We start from the raw sequence: 13,529 nt of genomic DNA, 5'->3' as shown, positions 1-13,529 counted from the left end.
GTAATTGACCATCCCCTTAAGTACCAAATGTACTTAATGGGGACTATGTAACATTAGGGCAACTCTAGCCCGTTACAGCTTTTGCGGATGTTGTGGCGATGCGGGAAGGACAACGGCGGCGCTACGGCCTCGCAGAGACCGTGAAATGGCCTGCGGATCGACTTTCTTGTGGGAAGTTTGCCAGCGTCTGAAACTGGCCCTTTTGTTTCAGGCGCCGCTTTGCCCACTTCCGAACGCCACGGAGATCAGAACTCCGCGAGTATGGATTTTGAGTTTGATTTACCCGTCGATGCACAGGAGCACCAGCATTTTGGTGGTCGCCGACCGATTTAGCAAGATGGTGCATCTTTCGCCTGTAGCTGTGTCCATCACAGCAGATGAGACAGCGGCTATTATCGTTGATATGGTCTTCTGGCATCATGGCCTGCCTACCACGTTTGTTTTGGATGGGGATCCTCACTTCACTGCCGCATTTTGGTCACGGCTAATCGAACACCTCGGCACTCGCCTAATGATGTCTACTTGCTCACCTTGACACGGACGGGCAGACTGAGCGGGTCAATTGCGTGAAAGACGTGTTACGCAGCTAAGCTTCATCGTTTGCGTCAAGGAGGAGTTCATCTTATCCAAATTCCCGCAACACAACGCAGTCCATGCTTCGACAGGGTTGACACCATTCTTCGTGAACAACGTGCGCCATTTACGCGTTCCTGTTCTTCTTGGATTGGCCGGTTGCTCTACTCCTGTTGGGAAAGAGGGACCAGATGGATTGGTGTCAACGGCGTCTTCACTGATGGACCTCAAAAGCTCACTTAACGTTGCTCGGACTCGCGCAATATCTCAGCGCGAGATTACCCCGGCTGCCATCGACGCCGTAACTCGAAATGAGTTCGAGCCAATTACGGAACGCCGTGCAATTCTACTAGTTCCGTCGACATGTACGGCAAACGACGATGCGGTTCTAGAAGTTATACCTCCGCAGATCGCTCGACTGTCCGACTCCGCATCGAGTGAAGCGTTTGTGCAACAACGACAGTTCGTCGTGCGGTTTGTACGCGACGCTATCGCCTCTGCAGTCGACAAAAAAAGCGTCCGCTGACCAGCGCGGACGCAAGACCCTCGAGAAGATCAAGGTTGATGATTATGAACTACTTTCGACAACTGAAATGCATCGGTTACGAATCTCGATGCCACGAAGCTGGCACCGCGATATATTGGTCCCTTTAACAGCATTAAAGGGAAAGGTGATCGCACACACTGGATATTCCTTGGACGATGCGATTGTATCCTACCTTCTACGTCGGTCGTCTCAAACGATATTGGCCGGCGGCACTTCCGACGATAGGAGGCTCACCGCAGGTGTATACCGCATTCTCGATAACGTGCGCTCTCGACATGTCGGGCCGACGCAGCCCACGCAACTCCGCGTTGTCCCGACGAAGAGCGGCACTTGACTGTTCCAGAAGCTCCAGACGCTGTGCGGATCCAGCGATCGTGGACAAAGTCCCCTCAGAAAGGCTTTCCGCAGCCTCTGCAGATCACGCGCTTGACTGGCATAATGATCAACATAGGTCATCCGCCGATCAACCTCCTGAAGCTGTTCCGCGAGTGACTGTTTCGGATTCGGCGCCTGTCTTGCTAGCCCCGGCGCCACGTGAGAGAATCCAGCGTGAATATCTACTACCATTGGTTCATTGCGCCGGGAATTAACACTGGCTTGTTGAGCGTATTATGGACCATAGTGATTACGACATACTGGTCCTGGCGTTGCTAACCCTCCATCCAGTTTTGTCCCGAATACGCAATATTATCGCGTTCGCCGGCTTAGCTTTCTCCGGAACACGACTCGTGGGAATCTCGCGCAGCGCTTGTGGCGGATGTTCTGCATATCGTACACAAACACGATCGCGCGGGGAGCTGCTCGCAATGTTTGATGACTCAACGTCCCAAAAAAAGTTTTTTTTTGGAAAACTTAACGTCCGGGAACAAGTTGTTGGGTTTGGTGAAAAGTGACTCTTCACGGTCATATTGCTTGAAACAATGGATGCGCGCGCCGGTATCCGTAGAGGTCCCTCTTTTACCTCCCATGCCACGTGCCCCCTCATTCGTGAACATATATTTCGCGAGCATCGCCGTCTATTGAGCGCAATTTGGCCGCGCTAAGCTATATCGTCTGCAGCTTCGAGATTCTTCGCGCCAGTGCACAGTAGGAACGAACCCACTTATGTACCGACATGCACACGTGGGGCTAATAAAATTCGAGACGGCCTAAGGTATGTCTTCTCGCGTTCCAAGTAGGCGCTCGACGCACTGCCCGCGATGATCGTCGTTAAGGGGACGGCGATACGCGGAAAATCGAAAAGATCGATCTGGTAGTGATCAACTCAACGGTGATATTAACGCTTATGCCCAACATACACAATACCTGGTCAGTTGCATCGTTGGTCATTCAATAGATAAACAAACACAGGTAACTGTATTTATTTAAGGTCTTGCAGACGGCCCTGTTAAGACCCACCTGCTGCTGCTAGAATAAGAGTCGCTAGACCAAGCGATCTCTATAGCGGAAAAGGAGGAATTTGGTCTTGAATAGGCTTTTGTCCACTCTGGTGCTTATCGTCCACCGAGACAACAAGAAAACGGAGGTTCGGAACCCACAAATCTCTCGTATGTAGAGAGCGAGAAACCTCGCTCTTCGAGTTATAAACGATTACAGAAGTAAGAAAATGGGCCACTACGCATATGAAAGTAGTGCCCCACGGCCAGTGCTTGAAACATTGAGCGAAAAAGCCGACCTCTCGCTAGGATTAGCGGAGTACGCGGATCCGACGCTGTTGCAAAATCGCGACGGCGAGGCGGAATATAAAAAACGGTCGGGGTCAGTAACTGTGAAGCGCCCTACTAATCTAGCAACGTCAAAAGATTTTGCAGGCCTTACGAAGAAAGTTCTCCTCACACACAAACATTGTGCATCGCTGCCCCAAGTGATGAGGTTAAACTCATCTCTTGAAAATCAGTGGCAAATAATTGCCCCTAAAGTCCTTTGTTGATTGTGGGGCGTCGAACAATTTTATTCGACGCCAACATTGTGACGTGGACATAGTTATCAACGGCTATGCCCAAGCACAGGCAGCGTCGAAGTTCAACCACTCGAAAACTTTGAGTGGTAAAAAACAAATTCCAAGAAAATTTAAAGCGCTCGTCTATAAGAGACAGTGCAAAAGTTTTAGGTCGACTGGAGAGTTGATTTCAGATGATCCCACTGTGGTAGCGCCACCACAGCTAGAGGCAGTTGGGGAGGATACTCAAATAATTTCTGTGGAAATAAGTCCCCAAGAATCGGTGGGAATAAGACACAGGAACCTGTGGTCAAAGGTTCCAAGGCACTTTTGGAGATAAGTTCCAAAAGGAAAACTGAGACAATAAATGTCTTAGTACACAATGAATCAAGTGTAGGTGCTTATACACTTGATCTTATCGCTCCTCCGAAGTTAACTTCGGAGATGACTCAATTGTTAAAGCTTGATCCGAACCGGTTCTTGCGCGGCCTGCGTAGTGGCAAAGTCAAGCAGATCTACGTACTTGTCACAGGTGACAACTGCGTAGCCGAGATCCGGTCGGCAATAGTATTTTCTGAGAGCGAACGGATTCTTAGTAGCTAATCAAAGGACGAAAGTAACCTCGATGAGAAGACTCGGAGCGAACGATTTACGTACCAATACTGGGAGTTTTTATAGACAAACCCTTGATATAACGATGTAAAGAAAATTAAGGATGTCTTCCCAAAATCAGTACCGTGCGAGGTGTATAAGGATAAAGACCCTCGACACGAAATTAATCTGATTCCAGGTTCGAAATACTGTGTCATGAAGCAATGGACATTGCCTCGTGATCAAGCAGACGACGCGCTCTGCGCAGTCTGTGTCATACTGTATTTACGCACAGCCGATTGCAATATCGCTCGCGTCACATACCACATGAAATTGTTGTCGTGGTCCGCAATCGCTAGGATTGGCGATTGCATCAAGCTTTGCTTGATACTCTCAAAGGAACGCTGGCAATCAGCATTCCACGACCAATTTGCATTTTTCAACAAAGAAGAAAAAAGTATTAGCGATCAACAAATTCTTTGCCGATTGCGCATCAGCGGACCACGTGAGGAAGTCAACATCCCTACATAGCTCTCCGACATCCTGTGTGCGAAAAGCAACAAGAGGGTGGCCGATTGTGCATGCGTTGGATAAATTGAACGCTACAACGGTACCAATTCAAACGCCGATACAAAGAAAAGACGTAATCATTGATGGAATGTCTAAGAGTGCTATCTTTCCGTCAATGGATCTGATGGGTGGATTTTATCAGATCCTTATGCGTGAACAGGATACTCCGTTCACAGCAGTCAGCACCCGAAGCGGTATGCTATTGGAGTGGCTAGTCATGCCACAGGGTTCTAGTAATACCCCTGCGACATTAAACATATGTGTAACCAATTTGTTAAGATCGGTGCGGGATTTCGCACCGAGCTATTTTGATGAAGTCTTCGTCCATTGTAGAGCCATAAACAGAAAGCTGGATGTTAAGGTACATATTACCCACGTTCGAAAGGTTCTTACACTTATGCGTAAGCACAAATTGTATGCACATATCAAGAAGTTTATAATCGCTGCAAGCGAAACACCGCTTCTTGGGTGTATCGTGGGTAAACACGGTGTCAGCCCGGATCCAGGAAAAAAGATCAAAGCGATCACCGATTGGCCTGTGCCACTTGCTGTTAAGGGACTTAGAAAGTTAACGGAACAGCGGCGTACCTGCACAAGAGCTAACGCAATTATGCCGAAATGACAGTACATATTTCTTCTTTGTTAAGAAAAAATGTAAAGTGGTCATGAAACGCTGAGCGTTCCTTCGAAAGTATCAAGCAAAGCTTAATGCAATGGCCAATCCTGACGATTGCAGACCAAGACCGACCATTTCATGTGGTCTGTGACGCCAGCGATTTTGCAATCGACTGTGTTTTAATGCAATATGACACAGACGGCGCAGAGCGCGTCGTCTGTTATCAATCGCGTCAGCTTCAACCAGCTGAACGCAACTACCTAGTACATGACGAGGAAATCCGTGCCATGAAATATGCACTGGCTAAGTTTAGGGTCTGTCTCTTGGGAGATAGACAGTTCATTGTATACACGGACCATGCGTCTTTACCCACGGCCGTAAGCAGTTCACACCTCTCGCAAAGAATGGCGAGATGGTTGACTTTCTTTGCGGAGTATAACTTCGCTAAGGAGTATAAACCAGGACGACTTAATGTCGTCACTGATGCCTTTCGCGCCAGCCCGATTTTGAACCGGCTACGCCAATTAACAGTGAGCATAAGGCCACTGTTGCAACAATAAGCGTCCCGTCGTCAACATTACCCGACGCATTAGAAAAGCTTATCAAGAATATAAGGCTCTTAAAAGGGTGATGGATTATCTTAAGAAAGCATATCAACAATCCTTACAAGTATTTTCGAAATTGTATTGATCTTAAACAAATTGATATACAACACGCAATGGTTTATTGTATTATACAGCCATTGCTGGCGACACACCTCGTGTCGTCATCCCTAACCATAATGATTTGCGATTAAGCATCGTCTATGAGTACCGCGATGCACCAATAAGTGGTCTTCGTGGACGTGACAAGACTTATCTTGCGACAAGTCGCGTCTTATGCTGGCCACGCCATTATGAGTTCGTCCGCAAGTACATATGTGCTTGCGAAGTTTGTCAACGGGTAAAGCCCAGCGCTTCATTCCGCGCTCCGTTACAACCTCTGTCTATTCCGACAGAGTGTTGGCAGTCCGTATTTATGGACTTCGTCTTCGGATTTCTCGAAGAAATTCACAAGAATAATGTTACTCTCGCTTTTTTAACCGTTTTAGAAAGATGGTACATCTTGCTGCAGTACTGGAGTCGATCACAGCCAAAGGCTGTGCTTGTGTTTAAATGGACACGATATGTCGACTCCATGGATTACCCCGCGAACTGGTCTCAGAACGAGACCCTAGATTCACGGCGAAATTTTGGCAAACAGTGCTCAAATCATTTGGAACACAGTTGAATACGTCAATTCTGATCATCCAGAAGCAGATGGTCAGACGGAGCGTGCAAATCGTATTCTCGAAGAGATACATCGCGGATACGTCCAACCAATACAACATTGAAGTAGACAACGATGCTGAAAGACTCAGATCAAAAAACATACTATTAATGCGAATGGTAATACTCTCAATAATGAAGAGATTAAAATCTTTGTAGTGCGAGCCAATCGCACTGAAAACAAAAATATTACCAAGTCAACAGGTGGTTTTCTGCGGCTACAGAAGCATTGGTCCGTTTCGTGCAGGATTTTATCGCTGATGTGAGTGACCGACAGAAACGGAACTCTGACAAAAATGGAAAAGCAAACATCCTTTCATTTAAAATTAATGACCTCGTCCTACTGTCTACGGTAAATTAATCAAAGCACGTAAGACGAATGTAGGCAATGATAAATTACTGCCCAGGAATCTCGCTCCGTTATATGTATTACGTCGCCAAGACAATGCATACACGATCGAGCTGCCTCCTAGTACGCGTATGCATCCTAAATTCCATGTTGAACATTTTTACCCGTTCCATCAGTACGAGGCTTCTTCCAATTCCGGATTACACCGGAACGGTCAAGGACATCAGCCAAAGCCTGATGGTTTCGAGCCAAAAACTTATCGTCTCGAAACAGGGTTTGATTGTTCTGAACCAGACGATCCACTTTTTCTTCCAAGGAAGCAATCTTCTGACGAATCGCTTTGGAAGGACTAAGGTGTCCTTTCGTGCACCAGTTGCTCAGTCACAATCTGCGCACAACTTTTCAACTGGTCACGACAAACATAATCGACCGTCAACGCTAACGCGCGGCGACGGGATCACTCGTGATCAAGATTCTCCATTAAATAATAAAGGCTGTGATCCAAATTACGATGTCGAAACGGGCTCGTCAAACGAGGCAAACTCATCTTCTCCCCCTTCACATCCATTGATGAATTCAGGTGGTGAGAAGCGCTTTCTTGTTGAATGGTTCTTGAACCACAGTGAGGCAAAAGGGGTTCAAACGAGTTATCTCGTTCTTTGGCGAGGGTATCCACCCTCGAATGATACTTGGGAATCTCGTTCCCAACTCTTGTTGGGCCTTCCCAACTATTGCTGGACGTTCCCAGTCTTGTCATGCAGTACGACGAGTTTCATCCTCCTCGGTAGAAAGTCCATCGGAGATTGGAGGTTCCCCATCCCTAGATGCAGCTCGTAAGAGATGCGAGTCCTCCAATTGGGATCTTTGAGGGAATATGCTTCCTTTGGGGCATGTCCTGCACCCTTAAAGCAGCATGGGCATGAGCCTCTCCCCCCCCCGAGAGGCACGGAATACCTGCCTCTCTAGACAAACGGTGGCAACTTATAGCGTGCACTGACTTCGTTCCATTTCTCGAACCGTTCACGGAAAGCATTTAGCTTGTCAAGCCAGGCCTCACGGCCTATGTTCTGTACATTCTGTATAAAGGCTGTCCAAGCTTGGAACAAAGTTTGACATCCTTTTCCGTTTGCAAGTGTAGCACTGATGCCGGTAAAAGACATCGATGAAGAATTTCGTTTCATTATCACCAGGCTTGTCAAGCCCGGATGAGTCGAATAAGGAATATGATATTGATCGTTGGTCATACCAAACCAACAAATGAGGTTTCTCTTAGAGGGTGACCAAGGCCTCTTTCCAAGAGCGAACCGCAACGTATTGCGGTCCCTTTCCTGTTGGTTCATGTTAACGTTAAAGTTAACTTGGCCCTGGGAGCGATCCCTAGATTTACTCCCTTTCTGATGATGCAAACTAGCACCACCAGCAGCACTCTTACCTTCGCGACCACGTTGACCCTGGTGACGCACACTAACGTCACCAGAGTGGTCATCGCCCTCGGAGTCGTCTGATGATAACTCCCAACCAAAGAGATCCGACGAGTTAAAAAAACTCGACATCACCTTTTTGGTAGTCACGTTCGAACCCAAAGGTTTTAAGGACTCGGCTTCGGGTGATCCGGCGGCCTTCTCAGTCGCCACTGAGTCGGGCGACGCAGGTGACTTGGACCAGTCACCTACAATTAGTGTTGCAGGTAACTTGTCCCCGTCACCTGCAATGTCATCAACAGATGACATACCACAGTCACCTACAATGGGAGTAGGAGGTGACAAATCCCCCGCAGTAGACGCATTAGCGTCTACTAAAAAATTTGCCTTAATGACAGCTACACTAATCCGTGCAGCAGCCAGCTTAGCGGCCCCCGCGAACAGACCTGTTTGTCGTCATCTTGATTCTGGTCAAAATCAAGAATGCAAACAAAATCGGTATTTTGATTAAAATTATAATGCCAATAAAGTCGGTATTTTGACTAAAATCATAATGCAAATGAAATTGTTATTTTGATTAAATCCAATAATGCTAATAACAGGAAAAGACTAAATAATTTTTCCTGTCACCCTACATCAATCACTATAGTATGTTAATTAAGGGGGGGATAAAACGAAGTATCCCGTTACAGGAGTGTTTCTTTCTTTTATAGGAAAAATATATAACTTTCCTTTGAGAGGAAAAAAATAAAGAAGTGTACAAAATATTATCTTTATCAATTTTGACTTAAATAGTTCCAAAAGTCCCAAATTTAATATTATTGATGCAATAAGACATTAGGTCTATTTGACTGTTCTTTCAAGTCATAATCAACCCCGCCAATCGTTTTAAGACACGATTACGGGGTATGCAAGGAGGCGCAATACTTAATTCGATATTAATATAATAAGTGTAATGGGCACACATCGGTTGAAGAACCGTTGTTGTAGTAAATTTACTTTATGGGTAAATACCCTTTTATCATATTCTAAAATAGTCAACTACTTATATCCCATTAATTATGAGTAACGATGTGGTCGCCGCCAGATATAAATCTTGCTGCCGAAATCTACTTTTAAAAATAGCTAGGGTAAGGTTTTAAATTCATTAGTTAAATAAAGTGCAATTCTTTTTTTGGTCTTAAAGCGTCTAGTGCCTTCCTAACGCTTGCGCGTTGATCTGTAAGAGATAAAAGCCTTTCTAAGGTATATACTCTTGGGCATTAATTGCCACTTGGCTCAACGAACCCCTAAATCTTTTATACCAGAATTTATTAGGCTTTCCTAGCTTGTACGACCCCCTGAGTTGTTTAGTCCATTATTTCTATAGAACTCAGAGACTCTCTGAGTCTAAAAGTCTTGCTTTGACTTTAAAAGCGAGGTAGCTCCGCTACACCTGGTAGCACTCGTAGTCAATCTAGCCTGAGTCTTCATAAGACTAAGCTATCACTGAAATGGAAGAGTTTCCAGAAGTATCAGAGGCGCAACGCGCAGCTTATGACAAGCTCATAGCTTTAAATTGGCTTGGACGTGTAGTTCATTAAATCCCCAGAGACTAGAGGACCTGCATGCAAGGCTTGAAGCCTTCATGTGATATGAATCCTTCATGATTGGCCAGGTACAAGATCACCTTGCGGCATTGATGCCAACCCGGTACATCTCTGCACCTGGTTCAGAGCCGAAGGCTCGCCCTCTAGCTGTCAATGCAAAGACATTTGAGGAGAAACTCCCTTTTTGAATTAAGAGGTGGTAATGTCCATTGACTCCGCCTTGTTCCTAACAGAACGGCAAAAGGTGGCTATGACCATTTCCAAACTCGGAGGTGCAGCCATGGAGTGATCACCATCGTGCAGTACTTCCATAAACGACGCTTTCGCTTCATGACATTCGCTGTAACAACAAATTATAGTGCATGTTTGCACCGCCTGATCGAGCTTTTCGCATACGAGCACGGCTCCTAGCGACTCGACAGGGTAGACAAACCCTAGGGGACTATGTCCAGGAGGTGAGAACTCTCATGTCATCTATACATCAAGACCCGGTACAAGAAGCAATTGTCGTAACTATCTTTACGGGAATTGTCAATGAGGGCGTTGCCCGGACGATCTCGTCCTGCTACTTTCCAAGAGGCAGTTGCCATAGCGCTACGCGCTGAGTTCGACTTTAAGTCTGCTCGTGTTAGCACGCCTGTTTACCGTATAAGCTCTTCGAGCACATGAATACCGTCTACTAGACCGGAACCCATGGAGCGAAGCCTCGTTGAGGAAGGAGGAGAGGCTTTTCAAGCTGTGAAACAGCATAGGAACGTCCGTAGATGTTATATGTGCGGAAGCACGATAAATTTACGCCTGGCCTGTCCCCTACGAAGTACGCGTAAAGCTCGGAAGAGCACCAACTCAGACATATACCAGAAATCTGATACGTCCGCCACTCACTTCAGGACCGGGAGGTCCCGGATTCGATACCCGGGTCCGACAAATCCTCCAAAGTATAATGGGAGGTGGTCTTGTTCTGTGCACCAAAATGATGTTCATGATTAGATATACAAAAATTAACCATCATCAATTGAAGGGCAAGTCCGGTGTGTTCCACCAGAATTTTGATACGGTGCGGGAAAATGTCGATACCCAGTTGGTGCAGGACGTCCTACTGGTGACAGCCTAGGCTCTGTTGAACCTCTTCGAGGTGAGAGTAAACATTACCTAGCCCCAATTAGCTCGGTGCGTAATGGCACGGGCGTGTGTACAAGCCTGGCTTGTTAGTCTCTCAAGCGACTGTATAGGGCTTAGATAAGCCATGGTCAATTTAATTGCCTCTGGGGCGTCTTGCAACTATGCTCGACGTCTTTCCTTAGAAGAAATCAGCAATACGTTGAGTCCTTATTGGAATAAAGTAGATTTTTACATATACAATTAACGATATTAAAGAAGAGAGAGATTAATTAAAAAAATGAAGATCTTTGTTTAATTTAGAAAAAAAAATGGTTTTTATATCTAAATTGAAAATTTGCTAATTTTAAAAAAGTAGTTTGATTTTTTTAATTCTCAACCATCTTAATAAATTTATTTGAAATAAACCGTATCAAAAATGTTTTTCTTATCAAAACTCTTCAATTACTAGAACTAGAAATTAAAATTTGTCGTATCTCAAAAATACCTCGCGGAGATCTACCCATTGCTAGGCAACAAAAGCGCTATTGGCGCGGATCATTGAATGAGTCTATCAGTGTTTTAGACATTGGCATGTCTGAGTTAATAAACAAAAATGTTAAAAACATTAATTCTAAACGCGACTCAGCAGAAGTAAGTGAAATTGCACGTACTCCGTTGAGTAATAACGACTCCCTGAATGCTGAAAGCATTGTTGGCCTAAGGCCGATCATCAAGGGTAGTAATATCCCTGAGATACGTGGAGTGGCACGTCTAAGTCCACCGAAGGTCTATCGGAAAACACGCGCCCCTGGCGCCTGTAAATTGATTGCAAAACGTCAATCGCATCGCGCAACTCGATAGAGAATGCGAGATCTTCCTCAAGGCGAAGAAAGAGAATAAATATCCCATTTCACTTATTTCGTGTTGTCGACACAAGACGGACAGGAATCACCCCAGGTTAGACATGGAAGTCCTGCCTCACGGGACAACCGTTGCAGTTTAAATCTTGCACTGGTTATAATTCGTTTTCAAACTTAACGCGAATCGCGTTAAGTCTTTGAAGCCACGCTACGCGTCCAATGTCTTTGACCTTGCGAATGAAAGAGCTCCAGTCTTGCATCAGCGAGACTTTATCTCGCTTATTGTTGTCACTATACCATCGATGCTTAAAAAAGCATCGAGATAAAAATCTTCCTTAGCAATAAAGTTCTTCGCACTGGGATCAAGGCCATGTAGCTTTGTCGCAATAAATTAGGGATATTTATTGCCAGGAGTAGTCTCCCCAAACAAGCTATTTATTAGCTGTTCGGGCAAAAGCCACGGCTTCTTCTCAGGTGAAATACGAGACATTTGAGTGTCTACGATCCCCTGAGTGGAACCCACTGTAGCAGGGGTACCACAAGAACATTTATTACGATGGCTTACGCCATCGTCATAACCACGCACAGGAATATGTGCGGGTGACGGCACGGGAGACGGTGCTGGCGATGAGAAATCATTCTCATCGTCGGAACCGAACGTGCTGTAGTGAATGCTACTAGCACGTCTACTCGGATGAGTCCCCTCATTCGAAGGGTCATAGTCAGCCTCCTGACGTGATCAGGCGACCATTCTGTTCTCCCCGAGTCAGCCATTTCGTCCGACTCGCATTCGTAGTCGCCTTTCAAAGAGGGGACACATTCACGTGGTGTATCACCACGTGCACACGCAACATTTAGAGTTGCGGTAGAAGATGACAATACGGCAGACGGAACGTCTGCCGCAAGAGACAATAATGCGCCACCCGCGGCTGCATGAACCGCAGCCGAAGGCGCCGCAGTATTCGCATACCGCATGGACTTGTTAACCATGCGATATAATTAACAATGATTGTCGTTTTAATAAAGTGGTCTTATAGTGACCACTCTTCCCAATGACAGTTAGAGTGATTTGTCGTTTAAGGGAGGGGTGATTAATCGGGGTGTATCGTTACATGAAAAATTAACACTAAAAGGTTGTTAATTAATATATTTTCTAAAATGCAGATAGTATTTGGAGAATATTACTTTACATGGTAATATTCTAAAAGCTTATCTATTGGTAGATATAGACCGTAATATCTGCTTTCTCCGCGGTCCAGTCAGCGCCGGGTGCGCGCAAAGAGAAAGACAGATAAAACTGAATTACATGTTTGTATTAGATTATAAATAAGTTACTATTAAGTAATAGACAAGAAAACTTAATTAGATTAATGCATTATTGATAAACTCTTTTTAAAGCAAGTGTTTTAAAGAGAGTCTTCCTCTGCACGTACCAGTTTACGTGAAGTGACGTGAGGCACCACTCGCACTGAGGCAGTGCGAAGTGGACTTGTACTGAAACAGTACGAAAAGGTCAGTAGTGCCCCGTTACATGTACTGCATCGGTACAAGTCCGCTTCGCACTGTCCCAGTGCGAGTGGTGCATCACGTCACTTCACGTACACTTGTGCGTGCAGAGGAAGACTCTCTTTAAAACACTTGCTTTAAAAAAGGGTTTATCAATAACTGTATTAATATAAAAGTTCTGTTCAATCTACTTAATACTAACTTAATTATAAACTAATACAAAACATGTAATAAAAGTCTCTGATCCATCGGATTGGTCTCGTCATACTGACGGACGATGCCCTCAACGTGAACAATCAGCTGGGAACGAGGCTCCCATCCGTCATGTAAAGGTGGATAACCGCGCCAGCGAACAAAATGAATCGTTCGCTGCCCCTTCACACCACGGTGATTTTATATACGTTCCACATGGTAACGTTGACCACCGTGGGAGCCCACCAATGGTTATGGAGTAGGAGAGAAAATTAGATCCGACCCATGTGTCGGATCTAGACTCGAAGATCGAGAAACGCGATCGCTTCTTCCATGATTTGGAGGAGTAATTTGATCACGAGCGCGGT

General features: G+C 45.5%; 1 protein-coding gene across 1 annotated transcript; it reads right to left on the bottom strand.

Moving 5' to 3' along the window:
* Nucleotides 1–1,745: 1,745 nt before the first annotated feature.
* Nucleotides 1,746–2,027, bottom strand: CCR75_009523 (uncharacterized protein; the record flags this gene model as incomplete). The annotated part of the gene is made up of 1 exon (XM_067967562.1): nt 1,746–2,027. One exon carries the CDS (start codon nt 2,025–2,027, stop codon nt 1,746–1,748), a length of 282 nt encoding a protein of 93 aa, XP_067817347.1.
* Nucleotides 2,028–13,529: the final 11,502 nt, after the last annotated feature.

This window comes from Bremia lactucae, linkage group LG13 (assembly GCF_004359215.1).
Source record: "Bremia lactucae strain SF5 linkage group LG13, whole genome shotgun sequence".
NCBI lineage: Eukaryota > Oomycota > Peronosporomycetes > Peronosporales > Peronosporaceae > Bremia > Bremia lactucae.
Note: the sequence above shows the minus strand (reverse complement) of the source record. Positions and strands in the feature narration are given on the sequence as shown.